General features: G+C 44.7%; 1 protein-coding gene and 2 pseudogenes across 2 annotated transcripts; 2 read left to right on the forward strand and 1 right to left on the reverse strand.

The window, feature by feature from the left end:
- Positions 1-10,233: 10,233 nt before the first annotated feature.
- Positions 10,234-12,787, forward strand: LOC125525134 (uncharacterized; annotated as a pseudogene). Its single transcript, XR_015611289.1, has 2 exons — positions 10,234-10,383; positions 11,105-12,787. The product of XR_015611289.1 is annotated as an uncharacterized LOC125525134 (transcript).
- A 3,901-nt stretch (positions 12,788-16,688) lies between these two features.
- On the forward strand, positions 16,689-17,909 carry LOC147957172 (uncharacterized; annotated as a pseudogene).
- Positions 17,910-21,372: 3,463 nt separating this feature from the next.
- On the reverse strand, positions 21,373-22,164 carry LOC147957173 (uncharacterized). The gene has a single exon (XM_087531602.1). It carries the CDS (start codon positions 22,162-22,164, stop codon positions 21,373-21,375), a length of 792 nt encoding a protein of 263 aa, XP_087387728.1.
- Positions 22,165-24,377: the final 2,213 nt, after the last annotated feature.

Genomic DNA, 24,377 nt, shown 5'->3' on the forward strand with positions numbered 1-24,377 from the left:
GTTCCAAAAGTCCATCAGTATGGAGTTTCTTCATGTGTTTTACACCGATATGACCTAAACGGCAGTGCCACAAATAAGTTGCAATATCATTATCAACTCTGCATCTTTTGGCTTCAACATTAAATATGTGTTCACTACTATCGAGATTCATCAAAAATAGACCACTCTTCAAGGGTGCATGACCATAAAAGATATTACTCATATAAATAGAACAACCATTATTCTCTGATTTAAATGAATAACCGTCTCGCATCAAACAAGATCCAGATATAATGTTCATGCTCAACGCTGGCACCAAATAACAATTATTTAGGTCTAATACTAATCCCGATGGTAGATGTAGAGGTAGCGTGCCGACCGCGATCACATCGACTTTGGAACCATTTCCCACGCGCATCGTCACCTCGTCCTTCGCCAGTGTTCGCTTAATCCGTAGTCCCTGTTTCGAGTTGCAAATATTAGCAACAGAACCAGTATCAAATACCCAGGTGCTACTGCGAGCTCTAGTAAGGTACACATCAATAACATGTATATCACATATACCTTTGTTCACCTTGCCATCCTTCTTATCCGCCAAATACTTCGGGCAGTTCCGCTTCCAGTGACCAGTCTGCTTGCAGTAGAAGCACTCAGTTTCAGGCTTAGGTCCAGATTTGGGTTTCTTCTCCTGAGCAGCAACTTGCTTGTTGTTCTTCTTGAAGTTCCCTTTCTTCTTCCCTTTGCCCCTTTTCTTGAAACCAGTGGTCTTGTTGACCATCAACACTTGATGCTCCTTCTTGATTTCTACCTCCGCAGCTTTTAGCATTGCGAAGAGCTCGGGAATTGTCTTATCCATCCCTTGCATATTGTAGTTCATCACGAAGCTCTTGTAGCTAGGTGGAAGTGATTGGAGAATTCTGTCAATGACGCAATCATCCGGAAGATTAACTCCCAGTTGAATCAAGTGATTATTATACCCAGACATTTTGAGTATATGCTCACTAACAGAACTGTTCACCTCCATCTTGCAGCTATAGAATTTATTGGAGACTTCATGTCTCTCAATCCGGGCATTTGCTTGAAATATTAACTTCAACTCCTGGAACATCTCATATGCTCCATGACGTTCAAAACGTCGCTGAAGTCCTGATTCTAAGCCGTAAAGCATGGCACATTGAACTATCGAGTAGTCATCAGCTTTGCTCTGCCAGACGTTCTTAACGTCGTCAGTTGCATCAGCAGCAGGCCTGGCACCTAGCGGTGCTTCCAGGACGTAACTCTTCTGTGTAGCAATGAGGATAATCCTCAAGTTACGGACCCAGTCTGTGTAATTTCTACCATCATCTTTCAACTTTGCTTTCTCAAGGAACGCATTAAAATTCAACGGAACAACAGCACGGGCCATCTATCTACAATCAAACATAAACAAGCAAGATACTATGAGGTACTAAGTTCATGATAAATTTAAGTTAAATTAATCATATTACTTAAGAACTCCCACTTAGATAGACATCCCTCTAATCTTCTAAGTGACCACGTGATCCAAATCAACTAAACCATAACCGATCATCACGTGAAATGGAGTAGTTTTCAATGGTGAACATCGCTATGTTGATCATATCTACTATATGATTCACGCTCGACCTTTCAGTCTCAGTGTTCCGAGGCCATATCTGCATATGCTAGGCTCGTCAAGTTTAACCTGAGTATTCTACGTGTGCAAAACTGGCTTGCACCCATTGTAGATGGACGTAGAGCTTATCACACCCGATCATCACGTGGTTTCTGGGCACGACGAACTTTGGCAACGGTGCATACTCAGGGAGAACACTTTTATCTTGAAATTTAGTGAGAGATCATCTTATAATGCTACCATCAATCAAAGCAAGATAAGATGCATAAAAGATAAACATCACATGCAATCAATATAAGTGATATGATATGGCCATCATTATCTTGTGCTTGTGATCTCCATCTCCGAAGCATCGTCATGATCACCATCGTCACCGGTGCGACACCTTGATCTCCATCGTAGCATCGTTGTCGTCTCGCCAATCTTATGCTTCTACGACCATCGCTACCGCTTAGTGATAAAGTAAAGCATTACAGGGCGATTGCATTGCATACAATAAAGCGACAACCATATGGCTCCTGCCAGTTGCCGATAACTCGGTTACAAAACATGATAATCTCATACAATAAAATTTAGCATCATGTCTTGACAATATCACATCACAACATGCCTTGCAAAAACAAGTTAGATGTCCTCTACTTTGTTTGTTGCAAGTTTTACGTGGCTGCTACGGGCTTAAGCAAGAACCAATCTTACCTACGCATCAAAACCACAACGATAGTTTGTCAAGTTGGTGCTGTTTTAACCTTCGCAAGGACCGGGCGTAGCCACACTCGGTTCAACTAAAGTTGGAGAAACTGACACCCGCCAGCCACCTGTGTGCAAAGCACGTCGGTAGAACCAGTCTCGCGTAAGCGTACGCGTAATGTCGGTCCCGGCCGCTTCATCCAACAATACCGCCGAACCAAAGTATGACATGCTGGTAAGCAGTATGACTTATATCACCCACAACTCACTTGTGTTCTACTCGTGCATATAACATCAACACATAAAACCTAGGCTCTGATACCACTGTTGGGGAACGTAGTAATTTCAAAAAAATTCCTACGCACACGCAAGATCATGGTGATGCATAGCAACGAGAGGGGAGAGTGTTGTCCACGTACCCTCGTAGACCGAAAGCGGAAGCATTATATCAACGCGGTTGATGTAGTCGTACGTCTTCACGATCCGACCGATCCAAGCACCGAAACTACGGCACCTCCGAGTTCTTGGCACACGTTCAGCTCGATGACGATCCCCGGGCTCCGATCCAGCAAAGCGTCGGGGAAGAGTTCCGTCAGCACGACGGCGTGATGACGATCTTGATGTTCTACCGTCGTAGGGCTTCGCCTAAGCACCGCTACAATATTATCGAGGATTATGGTGGAGGGGGGCACCGCACACGGCTAAGAGAACGATCACGAAGATCAACTTGTGTGTCTAGAGGTGCCCCCCTGCCCCTGTATATAAAGGAGCAAGGGGGAGGGGCGGCCGGCCAGGAGGGGCGCGCCAGGGAGGAGTCCTAATCCTACCGGGAGTAGGACTCCCTCCTTTTCCTTGTCCATGTAGGAGAGGGGGAAGGAAGGGAGAGAGGAGAGGAAGGAAAGGGGGGGCGCCCCCCCCCCTCCTTGTCCAATTCGGACTAGAGGGGGAGGGGGGGCGCGGCCTGCCCTAGCCGCCCCTCCTCTTCTCCACTTTAGGCCCATAAGGCCCATTAACCCCCGGGGGGGTTCCGGTAACCCCCCGGTACTCCGGTTTTATCCGAAACTTCTCCGGAACACTTCCGGTGTCCGAATATAGTCGTCCAATATATCAATCTTTATGTCTGGACCATTTCGAGACTCCTCGTCATGTCCGTGATCACATCCGGGACTCCGAACAAACTTCGGTACATCAAAATATATAAACTCATAATGAAACTGTCATCGTAATGTTAAGCGTGCGGTCCCTATGGTTCGAGAACAATGTAGACATGACCGAGACATGTCTCCGGTCAATAACCAATAGCGGAACCTGGATGCTCATATTGGCTCCTACATATTCTACGAAGATCTTTATCGGTCAGACCGCATAACAACATACGTTGTTCCCTTTGTCATCGGTATGTTACTTGCCCGAGATTCGATCGTCGGTATCTCAATACCTAGTTCAATCTCGTTACCGGCAAGTCTCTTTACTCGTTCCGGAATACATCATCTCGCAACTAACTCATTAGTTGCAATGCTTGCAAGGCTTATGTGATGTGCATTACCGAGAGGGCCCAGAGATACCTCTCCGACAATCGGAGTGACAAATCCTAATCTCGAAATACGCCAACCCAACATGTACCTTTGGAGACACCTGTAGAGCACCTTTATAATCACCCAGTTATGTTGTGACGTTTGGTAGCACACAAAGTGTTCCTCCGGTAAACGGGAGTTGCATAATCTCATAGTCATAGGAACATGTATAAGTCATGAAGAAAGCAATAGCAACATACTAAACGATCGGGTGCTAAGCTAATGAAATGGGTCATGTCAATCACATCATTCTCCTAATGATGTGATCCCGTTAATCAAATGACAACACATGTCTATGGTTAGGAAACATAACCATCTTCGATTAACGAGCTAGTCAAGTAGAGGCATACTAGTGACATTTAGTTTGTCTATGTATTCACACAAGTATTATGTTTCCGGTTAATACAATTCTAGCATGAATAATAAACATTTATCATGATATAAGGAAATAAAATAATAACTTTATTATTGCCTCTAGGGCATATTTCCTTCATATTTCCTATCATGCATTTCTCAATTGTAACCATAGTTTGCACATTATGTCTTAATTCTTATGCCCTTTTACCTTCAATTTTGAATTTTGCAACAAGGATGGGGAATTCTGGAAAGCTGTCAGAAAGGACCAAAAGAAGGTTGAATGAAGAAAATACATTTTCCTCGGATCCATAAAAATATGAAGTCCATATGCATGAACATAGAGCTAGTGGGCAAGGTCCAGGCCTAGGGGTGGCTTGTGGGCCCAACACACCTACCAAACATGCCCAGGTCCTAGGGCACATCACTTGGCCACGTGGAACCCACATGGACCCCCTAGTCCCCACTTTGACGCCCCTGGTCTTATACCCGGGAGATCTTTTTGTCCTCCAAGGCAGAACATGGAGCACTTTTCCTCCGTCGGAGGGTTGATTCTGCCAAGATTCAACCCCTCCAAACAAGGAAATTCAAAGTCATCGTCATCACTGGTGCTGAAGGCATCGCATGGATCATCTTCATCCACACCATCTTCACCATATACATCTACAACACCATCCATCTCCAACTCCTTTCAATTTATGAACAATTGTTATAGATTAGTTATTGTGATCACTTCATGGTGTTAATTGCTTCTTAGTAATTTATGCTTTGAGATTTCTTAGTTAAGTAATTATATGTTAAGGTTGTTATCCATATCACTACCCCACTGATCATGTTTGTTATGATGTATTATGAGTAATCCAATTATGTTTTGAGGACCTAGGAGAAACTCTATTATTAGTGACCATGTGAGGTTGCATAAAGTTTAATGTTCTGATATTATGTTGTGGTGTAATTCACTAGTGGTGATGTGCGAATGTTGACTTAATGTCATTTCATGCACATGGGCATGGAGGAATTTATGGATGTAATATTAGTTTGTCTAGTCCAATTATAGGCGTACCGCCTATATAACATGTTCCCTATAGGTGTAGTGCCTATATAACATGTTCCCAATCTATGTTATGATTTGGTATGAATGTTTGATTTATCATTACACATATATATGCTTATAGTTATGTGTTGCTGCTGCTTTGAGATGCTACTAGTGAACATAAGAACCATACCAATTTCCTTGCATAGAAACACTCTAGTGTAATTTCATATCCATTTTTATTTCCAATAGACTAGTTTAAAAATGCAAAAAATACTTCTATGCCCATAGAGAATTATAAGAGGCTCAATGGAAAACTCATATGCATGTGTAAAATTATAAACGATAAAATAGTTTCTAGTTTTGCCTCTAGGACTAGCTCAAGTGTTGCATGATGATTATGTTTTCCTGATCATAGGTATTAGTTAAGTGTAACAATGATGCCGGCAACATTGAGGACATGATGTTAAAACGAGATGTTAATGTATGAACAATTCCTTACACCATGAGAGTATTGAGTCACTTCATACTGGACCATGCACTTTGGGGTTATTCTAGCGTCAACCATAACAGAGTGATCATAACGACAACTTACAGGTTCATCGAAAACGTATCATGGGACTAGATAGCTCAAGACTGGAATTTGCTCCTCCGACGATGGAGACATATTCTTAGGGCCCTCTCGGTGTGACAACACCCATCATAGTCTAGCCAGACATAGTGTGACTTGCTCACGGCCAGAGCACGATAAAAGAAAGGAGAACAAAACCGGTAACAAGGAGACTGACATAATGATCATATGTTTGATTCATGGGATGTTGATATATCTTATGTCGGGTTTTGTAAGGTAGTTCACTCGATAATCATTCATGTGAGTATAGGGGTTAACATGGATGTCCACATGGTTCCGCTATTGAACATTGAACGAAAGGTATTTTCGTTCATATTTATATTTCACCGAACCTGCAAGGTCACATGCTTAAGGGTTATGATCTGTTGAGTTCTATTGGAGGTAGGAGTTTAAGAAAATATCACTAAAAAAGGTTTCGGAGATAATATAAATTGTTTTGAGAGAGATCGAAAATGTTTCGGGGAAAACCGAAAGCATTTCGGAGAAAACCGGGTAAAACTGGGAAGGTGGAAAAGTTCTGGAGGACTTAATAATAATAATACAGGAGGGTTTCGATATTTATCGACGGCCCCTTGGGATTATTCTAGGCGCCATGGACTACCCAAATAAGCTAAAGCCTATTAGGGGGCAGCCACATGGGCCTAAAGGCCTAATAAGGGTGGTGCCCCCTTAGCCTTGACCCCAAGCTAAGGGGGTGCAGCTAGGAGTTGGAGGAGGAGTCCTCCTCCTTGGCCGGTTCCACAAGGGAGGGATTGCACTCCTCCAAGTCGGCCAACCCCCTCCTACACCTATATATATGCAAGGGGCGCCCCTACTGAGACACAAGTTTCTCTTGCAACTCCGGGGTGCCACCTATCTCTAGTTCATTAGTTCTCCACAAAATTGTGAGACGCCGCAAGCCTGCTCCTCCCTCTGTTTATTCGGTGAAGCCTAGCTCTAGACGGCGAAGCGCTGCCAGATCGTCAATCTCATATCCATGCAATCCTTAGAGAGATTGTGCTTTCGATCTTTGTTCGAGGGACCGTTCATGGGACTATTCAAGGGACTTTAAGAATGATCTACACGAACTCTTCTTCCGCTTCAACTCGAAGTTGGTAATGATCAGATCTAACCTTGTATGTATATTCATAGTGATATTGGGGTCTTGATCCGTAGGCCGATTTTTTTATATTTTTCTACCATGTTTCCCAACAGTGGCATATAAGCGATCTGTGAGTAAATGTAGGTTATACATGTGTTGTGTAGGTATTGCACAAAAGTTTTCCATACCAGGTTAGATCTATTATATCGCTAAAAATGAGTAGTAGATGAGTTCTATTTATTAATTAAAGTTGTGCGAGTAGAAGATAAGATCTATTGTTAATAGATGCAATTTTCTACTTGATGTTCTTATTGCTTCCTTGAATTTGCGGTTTTCTAATCTTGGTGGCATCGCCCAAACATTATTCCAAAGTTCTGGCAATCTGCGATCCTTCCATGCTACTCTTAGTATGTTGATCAGTCAGATCAAATAAGTACTTCAGTTCTTTGGGTCTCATGTTAGTCAAGAAAGACAAAATATGTGAAACTAGAGGGTATGTAGATTTAATGTAACAGGGGTCATGCATATTGACGAAGTCTAGTCTAGGGCTAGGTATCTTTAATTAAGTCTCTTCCCTCACACACCTCGCAAACTTAATCTAGCAACATAAAATTGAAGGTATGACATGAAGAAATAGCTCTGGTTACCACGCATTTCCAAACTTTTTTTCACTCATCGGACTGCCTTAGTCTCAATAGAATAATTATTCTTAAATCTGCAATCCGCAAGTTATCAGTGGAGGAATGAATAAAAGATGTATGGAGAATTTTATATCGTTGATTCATGGGTCCATATGGTCACATAAGCACATAAGTTGCATGTCTATATGAAATCTGCACATGTAAGTGGCTGGGTCACAAGCTCACAGTCTCCATCCCACCGCAACTTAGCCTTTTCAATATATCAGGCCCAAGGCCCAAATAACGGTTTGCTTCTGTCTTCTTCCTCCCCAGTCCCACAACAGAAGATAAAGCATGAGCATTCATCCATGGTAGCGTCTGCAATTTGCAGCAGCTAGTTGCAGATACACACATTGCAAATAAAAAAAATCAAAGCAGGATCCCCAACTCTCCCTAGATGGTCTAGCACAAACTGAAAACAGAACAAAGACATATATAGTATATATACATAGTATTTTTGCCAATTTTTTGGTATGGCGGCCGCCAAACCTTGCCATATAGCTGGCTCCACCCCTGTTTATCACTTAGATATTTTTTTTTATTTTAAAAAATCGTAAATTTGAAAAAGTTCATCGATTTTGAGACAAAGTTCATCGTTTTTGAAGAAAAGTTTAGAAACTTCAAAAAAGTTCTTTGATTCTGAGAAAAAGTTCATCATTTTTGAAGAAAACTTCGCAAACTTAAAAGGTTCATCAATTTTGATTTTTTTTATGAAAAAGTGAAAAAGTTCATATTTTTGAAAAAGAGTTCATCAATTTTGAAACAAAATTCTTCAATATTGAAAATTAGTTCATCAATATTCAAAAAAGTTCATTGATTTAGAGAAAAGTAAATCCACTTTGAAAAATAGTTTCACTGATTTTGAAAAACTTCACAATTTTGAAGAAAAAATTCATTAATTTTGACAAAATTTCATCAAATTAGAAAATAGTTAATCAAATTTGAAAAAAGTTCACAAATTAAAAAAAGTTCATAAAATTCAGGAAAAAAATCACCAAATTCGAAAAAAGTCTTCAAATTTTTAAAAAGTTAACCAATATTAAAAAAAGTTTGTGAATTTGAAAAAACTCTATCGAAGTTCAAAAAAAGTATATCAAGTTAAAAAAAGGTTTATGAATTTTGAAAAAAATGTCAAAGGATCTAATTTTTTTTATGAAACACGAAAGAAGAAAAAAGAGAAAATAAAAAAAGAAAAAAAGAAAAAAGAAAAAATGATAAGATAAAGAAGCGATGGAATTAAGCACATGAAGTTTGCATGGCTGGCACGTTTGCAAATGGTATTGTAGCGGGCACCCGGTTCGCTGGCGCTAGCCAAGGAGACGAAGTTATTAATCAAGGAGCACTCTTGGCAAATGTCACTCCCACCTCCTCAGGTTGCGCCACTTGTCGCAACCTATAAGTTTTCCAATTTTTTTCTAGATCTATTTATTTAAAATGTTTTATTTTTTAAACCGTTCGTCCAAATCTCGAACCGTTTTTACCGTTGGGTTCCTCGCGTTGAGATCTTCAGAACTAAATGGCATGTTGATAGGTTTTCACGAACTTTTTCAGGAAAAACTCATACGAAAAAACCAAACAAAAAGAACCAGGAGCACTTTTTTTCCTTTCCGAAAGAGGCACGACTGTGCCTCTCACGGAAGGAAATCCATGCCTCCACAAGAAGCAAATCCATGCCTCTCGTGAAAGAGAAAAACACTTTTTTTTTCTGTGTCTAGCAGGCATGGCCGTGCCTCTCGCAAAAGTAGAGAAAACACGTTTTTTTCGTTTCTGAGAGGCACGATTGTGCCTATCGCAGAAGTAAATAAGAAAAGAAAACACGTTTGTTCTCGCTTCCGAGAGGCACAGAGAAAATCCGTGCATCTCCCTGAAGCACAAGACAAAAAAAGGAAACACGTTTTTTTGCACATTTTTTTATTTTGTCCAAAAACTAAGAAAGATAGGTGAAAAAATAAAAAAACCAGAAAACCCGAAGAAAAAACCATATAAAAAGCCGAAAACGTATACGAAAAAAAATGAAGGGAGCGCCTAGAGTGTGACACGTAGCAGCGGCTGAAAGCACACCAAGTGACGTGCTCTCAACCCACCCCAGGTGGTGTTATCATACCCGGGGAAGGGGCCCTTGAAGCCAGACTTGAAGACTTTGAAGTCTATCTGGATATTGCACAAACTGAGCAAAAGGCTCCCGAAGAAGAAGTTGATGAAGAAATCTGAGTTGAGAAGGCTATTCTGTCTCCAGTAAGGAACGAGCCCGTCGTGCCCTCCAAGTCTATTGCGGAGGAGGAAGAACAGATTGAGGGGGAGCAGAGTGCTCCTCAAATGGAAACACCCCCGTCTCATCTTTCGCAGTTCCCACTCGGTTGGATGTTTACCCTGCTCTTCGTTCCACGGAATATTAGTCGGGAAAGGAAGAAAAGAAAGATGACGAGCCGATGGCTCAAGCTGAAGCACCGCGTTGGGCTGACTTCGTAAAAATTGGGCCGAAGCTATTCGAGAAGCCCACCACCATGCCTAACCCGATGGGCCAACTTAGCCCAAGTACAAGTAAGCGGGTGAACTGTGAGCTACTGAGCCAGCCGCCAGAGAGGCAGAGACCAGACCACTGTGAGCGGAGGCTTCCCGGGAGCAGAAGCGAAGGCGAGCCACCGCCGCCGCCTGCCGCCGGGGAAGCTGTCGGCGTCAGCCAGCAGACGCATCGCCGTGGCCGATCTCCACCGCCCGCTCTCTCCGCAAGGCCTGCTCCCCCTCCCCCCCTTCCACTCTAGTGTAAACCCTAGTGTAAACCATGTTAAAACTGCTCAAACCCTAGATAGATCCATTCTCCTTTTGTTCATTTAATCTGTTATTAAGAATTTGTCTCTTGCTTAGCACTTCTGCCTGTGGAAACGGCGCGCTCCATGCATTTTTCTTTTACCATTGTCCTCTGAAGAAGTTTTGGCTGCAGGGGGAGCCACCAGTCAAAACAAGTTTCTGTTTTCTGCGTATTATTGGGTTTCTACTATCTTGAGCATCAAAGTCAGCTGATGAGTTGGATTGTGGCAGTCCAGGAATCGTACACTGTAATGGGCTAGATGTGCCCGAGGGACTGCTTGCTTTCTACTCATTTTCAGCTCTGTGCCGCGTAAGAATGGCGACGGTGTAGCCCATCATGGTTCCTTGGTGCCTTGTGGGTGCTCTTATTTTTTTGTTTCGCATTTGTAGTCTCAATCATTTCCCCTCATGAAATTTGAAGCTTCCCCCCTGAATCCAATAGCAGTAACGAAATATTTCACCCAAAGCCCCCAAATAAAATTACATATCTGTACAAGAGCATGACAAGTCTTGATACAGGGCATATATTAGACCTGAAAAATAGAATATGCATGGTTCTAGCTAGCTATCCGTCCTTTTTATTTTTCGTTTCTTCGTCGGCTCATCTTTCTAATTTGTTTGTTTGAATTTATTGTGTTTTGCAGGGAGTTTGGCACAATGCAAAGCCATAGCAAACTGTGTATTGCCTCTGCATCCGCACAACCGGCTGTGCTCGGCCTCCATGGTTGGGCAGACCTTCCAGATGGCCCGCTAAGCTCCATTCTTGCACTGTCAGGGTCCTTCCGTGATGTTCTTGCCTTCGCGGCAACATGCCGCTCTTGGCGTGCTGCATTCTCCTCATACCCAAACAAATCTGCCTTCTGCACCAGATTCCCACCTCTCCTCGTCCAATTCAATGTCTGTGTTCAAGCTCCTGATCTCCCGTCTAACAATGGTCGTCACGAGCTACGCACATGTAAGGTCATTGATCCAATCAACAAGAACATTGCCCTTCGCTGCCAGATTCCGCAAGAAATTTATCAGGAGATGCATTTTGCTGGGACTTCCTATGGTCAACTAATTTGCGGCCGTGCTGGATATTGTCTTGTTGTTGATGTGTTCAGTGGTGCCGTGGTTTCTCCCCCACGTCTCCCATTCAGCGGTGATTTTGAGTTTGGGAGGGAGTTCTACTTCAGTGGCACTTTGACGGCTCCCATTGCATCACCCAACTCACACCTCCTTGTCAGTACTGCAATCTCCCTGTTTGATTGGCCGGTCGGAAGTGACTCTTGGTCTGAACTCCAGCTTTCTGATGAATCGATAGAACAGATTGTGGAATTCAATGGTCAGTTCATCGCCATGGATGATTGTTATGAGATCTACGCTTTGCAGCTGTCCCCCGAGCTTGGTCTGCAGGAGATAACAACTGAGTGGGTCGGTCACCTGCGCCCAAGCTCGTACACGAAACCATGGCTAGTGGTCTGCGGCGATATGCTTCTCATGGTTTCCTGTTTCTGGATAGTGAGCTCAGGCAGCTCAGTAGTACAATGGATACCCCACCACCTTGACATGTCGACCAATCCTGCAAAATGGGTCGAGGTAAACCAGTTGGATAATTGGGCACTCTTTGTTGGGGGGTGATATGAGGAGCCGGCCATTTTCTTGCATGAGCCCGGAAAGATGGGGCGGGAGGAGCAAGTGGCTGTACTATGCTGGACGTAGCTCTTTTATTGTACATGGAGTGGGTGATGAGCGGGCTCCTTCTGCCGGTCCCAAGGTAGAGTACGAGAGAAGACGGCCCCGGGCAGGCAAGCTCCAGCCCCTTTGGGTGTATCCAAGCATGTTCTACACTGATGCGCAGTGACCATCGCACGCATCGACGGCTTGCTGCTCCACAAGCTCCTGATGAAAATCCCCCCCTGCAACACAGAGTAGGGGCTTTTGCAACTTGGGCGGTGCCATGGTAGCATTAGCACTTAGAACATTTGTAGCAGTTTGGTAAACCAGTATCTAGAGCCTGGTAGATTAGTGCTTAGAGCTAGTTAGGAGTAGTCAAGCTTCTAAATCAGTACTATTAATTCAGCTGTGTTGTTTAACTATTGGCTGGGTGACGTGTAATACTTTGAACTACCTGTTTCTTGTCTCTTCTCCAGTGACACGAGTTCTAAGCTTCTACGTCGCGTTCACTTAATTTCGTCCTATGTATTTCTGCATGTCCTTGGCTTTTATCACTGGACAAGCTCGTCGATTGGAAGTTTTGGTACAATGGTAAAGAAGACAAAAATTGTCAATGTTATTTGGAATGGATAATCAGAATTGCTTGTGCAAGATTTTACTTTTGGCAGGGAGCTAAAATATACCACTAATAGCATCAGATTCACCTCGATGCAGTACTATGTTGCTGTGTAATAGGTAGCTCATTCTGGCATATTGCTGAACAATACTTTGACAGTCTTCAGTTGCATCACTGGTCTGCTCCTTTTCTCTGTTCAGAGAACACACTGTCTGAACGTTGTGGTGTTTGTTCTCTTCCTCCTATGAAGTATAGACAGAATTACAATTACAGCAAAAAGTAGGAAATCCAAAGAGATTCATATTCCAACTTGTGTATTGGATAATTCATAAAACAAAATGTAGGTATTATGTCAGCGAGGAGGTCGATCCTCCTTGCCTAGCAGCCCCTGACAACTGAAATGAGTGTGTGTCGACCTCTGCCAATTGCATCTCCATTGTGTCTTTCATCAATCTCTCCGATAAGCTGAATAACATGTGGTGCTTTTGTTAACTTAGATATTTCCTTCAGGATTTTATATGCTAGGCCTTGCTCAGCGCAGCCCAGTGAACAAGAGAATTTAGGCAAAGGGCTTAATGGGCTGATGGTCCTAGCAGCAAAGACAACAAATTCAGTTAAGTAATTTTAGTTCCATAGCACCAGAGCATAGCTCCAAGACAATCCTTGGCATATAAAAGGGGATTTTATCAGTCATGTCATGCTCTAGTAATTTATACAGCAGCACAAGACCGTTTCAAGAAACTGTTAAATATAATGAAGAACAAGTCTTTGATGCAAAGATTGTGTTGTTGATATGATGTAGCTGCACAGCAGAGAAGATTACAAACTATAACTTCCAGAAAAAGCATAGAGTTGAGGTCAACCCTTAAATTTAAAGTGAAAATGGACAAACCATACAATCTGATTTACATGTAGATACGATTTTAAAAGTTTTGAACAGAATACTTAAAATGCTACTCCACAGTCAAAGTTCTAAAACGTTTGACTAAAGGCGTGTCTAAAACATCAGCTATTTGTGATATAAGGTAGTATACGATATTACAAAATTGGTTTTCACAAAAGGATGAAACCTGGATCTATGCTGGGCATGTAAAGTGATGACCGATGAGTCATATGGATTACTGATCTTGCATGACAGTCAGATAACATGTGCCAAAAAGTATATTTGATGATCATCCAAGATTAGACTTGTGGCACCACCTAACACAATCATACCAAATGATCAGTTAGAAAAGGGGGGAAAACGGACACTTTACCAAAGCTATCTAGGAAAGGAATGGGATGCAGCAAATCATGCCATGAGACCTATAAATTGAATACTACCAATGAAGATCCACATCCATCATCCTTCAACCAAATATATATATCAAAGCAAACTGGTAACCAACAATCATGAAGACCGTGTTCATCCTCGCTCTCCTCACCCTCGCGGTGACCAACGCTGTTGCGCAGCTGGACACTACCTGTAACCAGGGCTCCGAGCAATGTCAGCAGCAGCAACAACCATGGCAACAATGGCAGCAGCAGATGGACCCATGTGTGCAATTCCTGCAGCACCAGTGCAGCACAGTAACACTGCCATTTGTCCGGTCGCGTATGTGGCAACTTAGCAGCTGCCATATAATGCGACACCAGTGCTGCCTGCAGCTAGCGCAGATCCCGGAGCAGTTCAGGTGCCAGGCCATCCACAGCGTGGCTCAAGCCATCATGCAGCCGCAGCCCCAACAGCAGTGGCAGGGCATGCACCAGCCCCAGCAGCAAGCTCCGGTTGAGATCATGAGGATGTCGCTTCAGATCTTGCCGTCGATGTGCAGCGTGTACGTCCCGGCATACTGCAACCCCCTACGGCATCCCTATGGCCAGATGTGGCGGTGGATGGATCTGTGAGTCAATGTAGTGGTGGCAAAATAAAAAAAAAGTGACATGCGTGATCATGTGTGGCCTGTACTGTACTAGTTGCAACTTGGAAATAACAATGAACGTCTGTTTCTGAATGAATAAAGCATTTGCCTGAATAACACAACATGTCAATGGCAGGGTATGTACTTGAAACGCTTCTAGTGATGGGCGTGGCTAGACATGAGTCAGCTGAAAATTTTCTTGGGGTCAGTCGATTCTGTGAAGCGTTGGATGGGAAATCAACGGCCCACGGTCTTTCTTCAACCTCTCGACGCATCTCCTTCCTTGAGCCACCAGCCACCACTGGCCTAACTGATGGCCCCCGCCGCCCCGCCACCGTCGTCCACCATCGGCCCCACTCTCTGAACCCTATAGATACTGGAGTGATGAGGGCGAGCCCTTTCCTTCTCGCCGGCGAGGCCCTTCCTTCTCCTTCCTTCATTCAAAAATCGACTGACCCCGAATTCGAAAATCAGCTGACAGATGTGTAGCCAAACTGTCTACTGATAGATGAAATCTAAGACGCATCTGACTGAACTGAACCATCACCGTGGTATGCCTCACAGCATGAAGAAAGTGAGAGAGGGAGAGAGTACATATGAAGAAGAGAGTACCAGTATTATACAAAAAATTAACGGATTTGATACTGGTATTGGCATAATTAGACTTCTTGTTCAGTATACAAATGATAAACCTTAACCAAAATGCTACTCAGTACAAACTAATTGATTGAGAAACAGAAAGACAGGTGAGCGTGGATACCCGATGCCGAGATTAGCTCGGCGGCCGCGCTCTACGGCGGTGGCACCGGCTTCCTCCGGCCCGTCTACCGGTGGCTCCGACCAGAATCGCCCGAGCCGAGGAACCGGGCTCGTCCCGGCCTTGCACGCGTCAATGTGCTTGGGCCCAAGCAAAGAAGCCCAGCCCTGACGATTAGCCGGAACTGTTGGCCCAAGTTAAGTAAGCCTACTGAGACCCCTGGAGAAAAAAAAGTAAGGCTACTGAGGAAGCAGCCACCAGAGACCAGACCAGACCAGTCCGGGAGCTCGGAGGCGAAGGCTACGCTCGCCATCGCCACCGCCTGCCGGACGCCGGGGACACTGCCGCCGGCGTCAGACAGACGATCTCCACCGCCCGCTCGTTCTGCAAGGCCTGTGCTCTACCCCCCTCCACTCTCGCCCGAACGGCCGAACCCTAGATAGCTTCAATCTTTCTTATTTGTTCATTTGTCGCTTATTCAGCATCTGTCTTTCGCTTTGCACTTTTGCCTGTAGCAGCAGCACTCCGTGCATTTTTCTTTTACCATTGGCAGGGTTAGATTCACTCAAGTTCATGATATGTACATGGATGTCATCCCAGGATGTACTGTATTTCTTCTTTCGTGTACAATGTGCCCTGCGAAACGACGTAATGGAGCACGCATAAATAGTTTGGTGAACTGAGAGTTGTCTTTTCTATCGGACATTGTTGTCGCTACAGTTTCCGGCCCTGGCCGTTTCGCTCTTCAGTCTCATGTTCTGAAGATGTCTGACTGTATGAGCCCCCTGAAGAAGTTTCGGCTGCAGGGAGGGAACAGTCAAAACAAGTTTCTGTTTTCTGCATCTTACTGGGTTTCTACTTTCTTGAGTATCAGAATCAACTGATAAGTTGGATTGTAGCAGCTCAGCAATCATCCACTGTACTGCCTGTTTTCTGCTAACTTTCGGATCTGTGCTGCATAAGAATAGTGACGGTGTAACCCATCATGGTTCCTCGGCGCTTTGTTGGTGTTGTTCCTATTTTTTGCTTCAGAGTTGTATTCTCAACTATTTACCTTAATGAAATTTGAGGCTTCCCCACTGAATCCTGTAACAATAATCACCCAAAACCCCCAAACAGAGTTATGTATTTGTACAAGAGCATAACAAGTCTTGATACAGGGCATATATTAGACCTGAGAATAGCTTATGCATGGTTTTAGCTGGCCATCCATCCTTTTAGTTTTCATTTCAACGTTGCCTCATATTTGTAAAAAAAAAATCTTTGAATTTATTGTGTTTTGCAGATAGTTTGACATAATGCAGAGCACTAGCAAACTGTGTGTTGCCTCTGCGTCCGCGCAACCCGCTGTCCTCGGGTTCGATGGTTGGGCAGACCTTCCAGATGGCCCGCTAAGCTCCATTCTTGCACTGTCAGGGTCCTTCCGTGATGTTCTTGCCTTCGCGGCAACATGCCGCTCTTGGCGTGCTGCATTCTCCTCATACCCAAACAAATCTGCCTTCTGCACCAGATTCCCACCTCTCCTCGTCCAATTCAATGTCTGTGTTCAAGCTCCTGATCTCCCGTCTAACAATGGTCGTCACGAGCTACGCACATGTAAGGTCATTGATCCAATCAACAAGAACATTGCCCTTCGCTGCCAGATTCCGCAAGAAATTTATCAGGAGATGCATTTTGCTGGGACTTCCTATGGTCAACTAATTTGCGGCCGTGCTGGATATTGTCTTGTTGTTGATGTGTTCAGTGGTGCCGTGGTTTCTCCCCCACGTCTCCCATTCAGCGGTGATTCTGAGTTTGGGAGGGAGTTCTACTTCAGTGGCACTTTGACGGCTCCCATTGCATCACCCAACTCACACCTCCTTGTCAGTACTGCAGCCGCCCTATTTGGTTGGTCGGTTGGAAGTGACTCTTGGTCTGTACTCCAGCTTTCTGATGCACCGATAGAAAAGATTGTGGAATTCAATCATCAGTTCATCGCCATGGATGATTGTTACAAGATCTACACAATGCAGCTGTCCCCCCTGCTGGGTCTGCAGGAGATAACAACTGAGTGGGTTGGTGACCTGGCCCCAAGCTCTGACGCCAAACCATGGCTAGTGGTCTGTGGCAACATGCTTCTTATGGTTTAATGTTTCAGTACAATGAGTCTAGGCTGCTCAGTAGTACTCCCTCCGTCCGAAAAAGTTTGTCCCTCAAATGAATGTATCTAGCACCAATTTAGTGCTAAATACATCCATTTGAGGGACAAGCTTGGGACAAGTTTTTTCAGACGGAGGGAGTAGAATGTATACCCCACCACCTTGACATGTCGACCAGCCCTGCAAAATGGGTGGAGGTACACGCCAACTGGATAATTGGGCACTCTTTGTCGGGGTGATGTGAGGAGTCGGCTGTTTTCTTGCATGAGTCCGGAAAGGTGGGGTGGGAGGAGCAGGCGGCTGTACTATGCTGGCCGTCGCTCTTTTATTGTACATGGAGTGGGAGACGACCGAGATCCATCTGCTGGTCCCAATGTGTAGAGTACGAGAGAAGCATAAGACCATGACTCCATTTGAGGAATGGGAAAGAAAAGGTTGAAACCCTCTTACCTATGTACTTGGGGTTGTTTGGCGAAAGTCAATATACCAATTGCCAAGAAGCGCAAGCTTGGACCAAAAACCGTGGATTGTGATCTTCTGGACTATGCTTTTCATAGCATCGGCTATAGATTTTTGATAATAAAATCTGAGGTATCCGACTTGCATGTTGGTACGATTATGGAGTCGAATGATGCAACTTTTTTGAGGACATATTTCCTATAAAGGATATGTCGAGTTCATCAAATCAGGAGATACCTACTCCATCTAGTGAGGAATTCGCTGTAATTCCTGAACCCACCATTGCGAGGGAACACGTTGAGAATCCTGTTGAGGGTGACAATGGAACTCCGGTGAGGAGTAAGAGATAGAGGACTGCAAAGTCCTTTGGTGATGATTTCATTGTGTACCTCGTGGATGACACACCCAGGACTATTTCAGAATCCTATGCATCTCCTGATGCTGACTACTGGAAGGAAGCTGTACGTAGCGAGATGGATTCCATCTTAACTAACGGTACCTGGAAGATCACTGATCGTCCTTATGGGTGCAAACCTGTTGGATGTAAGTGGGTGTTCAAGAAGAAGCTTAGACCTGATGGTACGATTGAAAAGTACAAGGCACGGCTTGTGGCTAAGGGTTATACCCAGAAAGAAGGTGAAGACTTCTTTGATACTTACTCACCCGTGGCTAGACTGACCACAATACAGGTGCTACTATCACTGGCTGCCTCACATGGTCTTCTCATTCATCAAATGGACGTTAAGACGGCTTTCCTCAATGGAGAGTTGAAGGAGGAAATTTACATGGATCAGCCAGATGGTTTTGTAGTACCTGGTCAGGAAGAAAAGGTGTGCAAGTTATTAAAGTCTTTATATGGCCTTAAACAAGCTCCTAAGGAGTGGCATGAGAAGTTCGAAAGAACATTAACTGCTGCCGGCTTTGTAGTAAATGATGGTGACAAGTGTGTGTACTATCGCTATGGTGGGGGCGAGGGAGTTATTCTTTGTCTGTATGTCGACGACATATTGATCTTTGGAACCAAACTTGATTTAATTAAGGAGGTTAAGGATTTCTTATCTCGCTGGTTTGAGATGAAGGATCTAGGAGTAGCTGACGTTATCTTAACATCAAGTTGTTGAGAGATGAGAATGATGGGATCACACTGCTTCAGTCTCACTATGTGGAAAAGGTCTTGAGTCGTTTTGGGTATAGCGACTGCACACCTTCTCCAACTCCATATGATGCTAGTGTGTTACTTCGAAAGAATCGATGGATTTCTAGAGTTCAACTGAGGTATTCTCATATTATTGGCTCGCTTATGTATTTGGTGAGTGCCACGAGGCCTGACATCTCTTTTGCTGTGAGCAAGCTGAGTCGGTTTGTGTCAAAACCGGGAGATGATCATTGGCATGCGCTTGAGAGAGTTATGCGCTATTTGAAAGGCACAGTGAGCTATGGGATTCACTACACCGGGTATCCAAGGGTACTGGAGGGTTATAGTGACTCAAACTGGATATCTGATGCTGATGAGATAAAGGCCACAAGTGGTTATGTTTTTACACTTGGTGGTGGCGCTGTTTCCTGGAAGTCTTGCAAGCAGGCCATCTTAACAAGTTCAACTATGAAAGCAGAACTCACAGCATTAGACACTGCCACTGTTGAAGCAGAGTGGCTTCGTGAACTCTTGATAGACTTACCTATGATTGAAAAACCAATACCCCCTATCCTGATGAACTGTGATAATCAAACTGTGATCGTCAAGATAAACAGTTCGAAGGACAATATGAAGTCCTGAAGACATGTGAAGAGGAGACTAAAATCTGTCAGAAAATTGAGGAACTCCGGAGTTATTACGTTGGATTATATCCAAACGTCGAAAAACTTGGCAGATCCCTTCACAAAGGGTCTATCATGTAATGTGATAGATGATGCATCAATGGAGATGGGTTTGAGACCCACCACATGAGTTGTCCATAGTGGTAACCCACTCTATGTGATCGGAGATCCCGTGAAGTAGAAGTGGGAGACAAGTTATTGGTCAGCTGGGAGGAGAGTATCCCTATATTAACTATCCCACTCTGTGAAGATGCAATACTCTCCTGATCTGCATGGCAGGTTGATACTTATCTTAATGTGTTCCAAGTGGCTTATTCGGGTAAGCAGAGATGTTGTCCTGCAGAATATCTTCTGAGGAACACACCTATATGAATTTGACTGTTAACGTCGCAGTGTGTGAGAATTGGGTGTTCTCTAATAAATTCATGAAAAGGCCCTGGAGTACGACGTATACGCTCCACTCGCGGGGAAGCCTTGTGGCAGCCCAGTATTGGTCAAGAATTTGTGTGAAACTAGTCTCGCAGAAAACTTGTAGTTCAAGGCATAGTCCACTATTTAAGTTATGATCTAGTGTAGCATAAATCTCTAAGTGAAGTTCAACTTCACAGTCTCCACTAAGCACCGGTATATAAACAATGTTTTGGAACTAAATGATGATATGTGCCAATGAGACTTTGTGGGGGATTGTTGAAATTTTGCTAGTAGGCCTTTGGCCCAAAGCCCAACTAAAATTCTGAAATTCTCTTGGCCTATTCATGCACACATGTGAGTGGAGTGAGTGAGGCTAAAGTTTAGTCCCATGTTATAAGTTGAGAGAGAGTTGCACCTCTTTATAAGGTGAGTTGCATCTCTTTATAAGGTGAGACCTACACGCGCGCTCCTCCTCCTCGCTCGCCTCGCCACGCCACGCCTCATCACGACGCGCCGCGGGTTGCGGGATTGAGCCGAGCCAAGGACAGAGCTATGCACGTTGTCTATATTTTTGCTCTCGGGAAAAATTAATGAGTATTAATTAATAATTAACGGACGCGTTAATTACTGAACTGTTTCCAATTCTTTTGGATCGTGACGACTCGGACGTGGGGTTTACTCCCATGACCTACCCGGCCCGCACTATATAGTCAGGTAGACGTCTACCCTAGCCGCCACCGCTTCGTATGGTTTCTCACCACCGTTCCAGATCATTGCGCCGCCAAGCAAGTCTTCTCCATCTCTCTTTTCGGCGTGCACCGGGAGAAGGGACAGCAGGCCTCCGGAACCCCACCTCTCGTGATCCTGTACGGGAGAGGGGTGATCAGGTTTTTGGGGAGCGCACTCGCGCGACTGCTGGCAGCGACGACTTCGCGAACGACGAATTCTTCCCCGACCTCGGCAACCTCATCCTCGACGACATGGGCGACAACGTCAACGCCGGCGGTGCTGCTCCCGCTGCACCGTGTGTGATTCTATCCTTCCTGTTCGAGATCGTGGTAGAATTCATATTTCTAGTATGTGTCCAAGATGTGATATGTTCATCTACTATGCTAGTTCGCATGATTAATTTAATCTCTGCTAGTGCTGTCATGATTTATCTTTTGTTCATTCGGATTAAATCTCGTAGTAATTTGCTCATATTTCCAACAGTTATCTGCTCCAGGCCAAGATGGGGGGCCAACTTCAGAATGTGGATGCTCCAACGGCAATCCAGTGCGATGAACTGACCGTTGAATTCCACAATCTGATATATCCGTGAATAGGGAAGCTTGAGTTGAGACCAAGAGTCACTTCCAAAGGGCCAATCAAACAGGGAGCGATGGGTGCTGACAAGTAGATGGCAGTTCGGTGATGCAGGGGGCGCTGTCAGGGTGCCATAGTAGCAGAACTCAAAGTCGCAATTCAATGGAAGAGATGGAGGTGAAAATTCGGTACCAGTGAACACATCAACAATAAAAAACTTCCCTTTTAGGCAGCAGATGAGATGCCCATAGGAAGAACCAACAAACCACATGTTCTCAAAAGTTTTTCGAGGAATCTGGCACCAAAGGGATATGTTCTGATGGGCTAGATCGATGAGCTTACAATTGTGTAGCTCATGACGGCCATTGCTAGAAGGGAGATGGGGAGATAGGTCATGGACATTGGGTTGGACAAGAAGAGGCGGGAATACCATGCATAAGGTTGATTTGGATGGATATGACAAGAAAGCAACACGCCAAGATCGACATGTGCTAACAAACACAAATAGGTCGACATATGATCCCAAAAGAGGAACGATGGAATGCAACAGGTCAACTGGAAGGTCAGTCCAACCTTGGAGCTCTGACACACCAGAGGTAGTAGAGACAAAGGGGCTAGACAATTTGCTCGGGCTTTGCATCATGGCGAACTCTCTACAAAACACAATATATGAAAGGTTAGAGATAATATGAGTTGATAAAGAAAGGACAGGCTAGAAAAAAAACGAGTTGACTATAAATGGAAAATGTAGGTAGCATGCTAGTAGCATGGATAAGGACATTTAAATATTCTCCATATCTTATATACGACTCACATAGTAACATGTAAGAAAATTTTTCTAAAGACTTATACAGACAAGGAATTTGATTCAATTTATTTTGCAGGGTTATATGAGGACAAGATGAACTGATTTCTACATGACAATGGGAATCATCAATATTTAGAAGATAACAATAACAGTGCTGCATGCTACTACTTTTTTTTGTTTGCCTAATACACACACCAAAGGGAACGACTGCAGTTCTAGGTCTGTCGATAACAAACACGGGCGGCAACACGGATATGCTGAAATTCTTCTAGTGTAGTTGAACGACTTTGGCAGTTCTAATCCCGCTGTTCACTTGCAGACACAGACTATATCACGTATATGACTTACATAGTTACATGTAAAAAATTGTCAAAACACTTGGACAGATGAGGAATTTGATTCTCTGAAGAGTTATATCAGGAAATAGGAAAATGAACTTCCATTGTAAATGCTCCGCTGAAGTTAAAACGTGTTCATGACAGTGCGACCATCTTTGTATCTTAAGAAGATAATACTAAAATGGTGCCGCGAATATAGAACAAGTACAGTCCTAGCTCTGTTGATGCCCGATACAGGTGGCGGTATGGATACGCTGGCTAAGATTCTTACAGGGACTTAGAGCATCTACAGTCGGGCAGCCCAAACCCTTCTCAAATACCCAGACGGGCCGCCAGGTCACTAACCGGTCATGAAATTTCGACCTAGTCGGGCGCATCAAACATCCGCATTGACCGGCACTCTTCATATCCAGCCCAAATATGGGGCAGATATGGGGGAGCCCTGGCGTGCCCGATCGCGCCCGCCATGATAGACTAATGTCAGGATCCCACGCGGAATCGCCCGAAAGCCCAGCGGCCCGAAGCTCGTCTCCTCCGTCGGACCAATGTCGCCGCGTGGCGCCGCTTCGATCGGCGGGCCGCGTAGTGCCTAGCCCGGCTATTTAAGCCGACCTCCGGAACCGAAACCCTACCCCTCCACATTTCCCACTGCACATCCACCGCCACCATCACAGTCCACTCCCCGTCCGCCACCACTAGTAGCCATGCCCCCACGTCGTCGGATAAGGGGGCACTTCTATCACCGAAGCGCCGGCTGTAGCTTCTTGAGCAGATCTGGGGAAGGCGCAAAGCCCGGATCGCCGCGGGACTACCTCCGGATGCAGTGGATCCGGAGGAGTTGGAGGAGGAGGAGGAAGAGGAGGACGAGCCGGAGGATGATGTGGGGGCGCCGACGGGGATCTGCAGGCGGAGCAGCAGGCCATCCTCGATTCCCTCCGCCCGGAGTCGGATGCGGAGGCGAGACGGCATCGCCGGCTAGAGATGGAGGCGCGGCACGCCGCGGAGGAGGACGAGATGTTCGCCTACATGGATGAGGTCGAGCAGGAGGAGGAGCCGGAGCCCTCCTACACGTCCGTCCACCCGGCGCCCGGCACCAAAGTCCTGGACATCTCCGGCGACGAAGATTAGTTAGGGTAATACGTAGTACCCCCTCGTCCTTGAAAGAGTGTACTTCGAACTTTGTTGGAGGGTCAAAGTTCTCAAAGTTAGACCGAGTTTGTGCAAAAATATGTCAATGCTTGTGAAACCAAATAGGTATATGATGAAAATATACTTTATCATGAATCTAATGCTGCTAATTTGATGGCATAAATGTTGGTCTATTATTATATAAATACGGTCAAACATAAAAAAACTGACTTTCCAATAAAATTGGAAGTACACTCGTTTAAGGACGGAGGGTGTGTGTAGTATGTATGATTTCTTTTGCATGTTTTGTATGGATCTAGAGGCTGAAATATGAGAGACTTGGATGCAGAGTAGCTAATTTAACACGTGACCGGTCAGTGTCCGTGGACGCGTCCGGCATTTGAGGGGCTCGATTTGCCAAGTCCGGCTGTAGATGGTCTTAGGCAGTTGTAATCCTCTTATCCAGTTTGCAAATCACCCAAACCAGTTTCTCCTCAGAACCACCAAATCTGGAAATTTATATAGGGTTCTGACACTTGGGAGGGACCACAACGCACGTGCAGTACAGCGGTGGCACAGGAG

The sequence above is a fragment of the Triticum urartu genome, chromosome 7A, assembly GCF_056163025.1.
Source record: "Triticum urartu cultivar PI428250 chromosome 7A, HENAU_Tu73, whole genome shotgun sequence".
Classification (NCBI taxonomy): Eukaryota; Viridiplantae; Streptophyta; class Magnoliopsida; order Poales; family Poaceae; genus Triticum; species Triticum urartu.

Bases quoted from the DNA above. Each gene is read 5' to 3' on its own strand.
- LOC147957173 (XM_087531602.1), bottom strand. From the start codon at position 22,164: ATGATGCAAAGCCCGAGCAAATTGTCTAGCCCCTTTGTCTCTACTACC.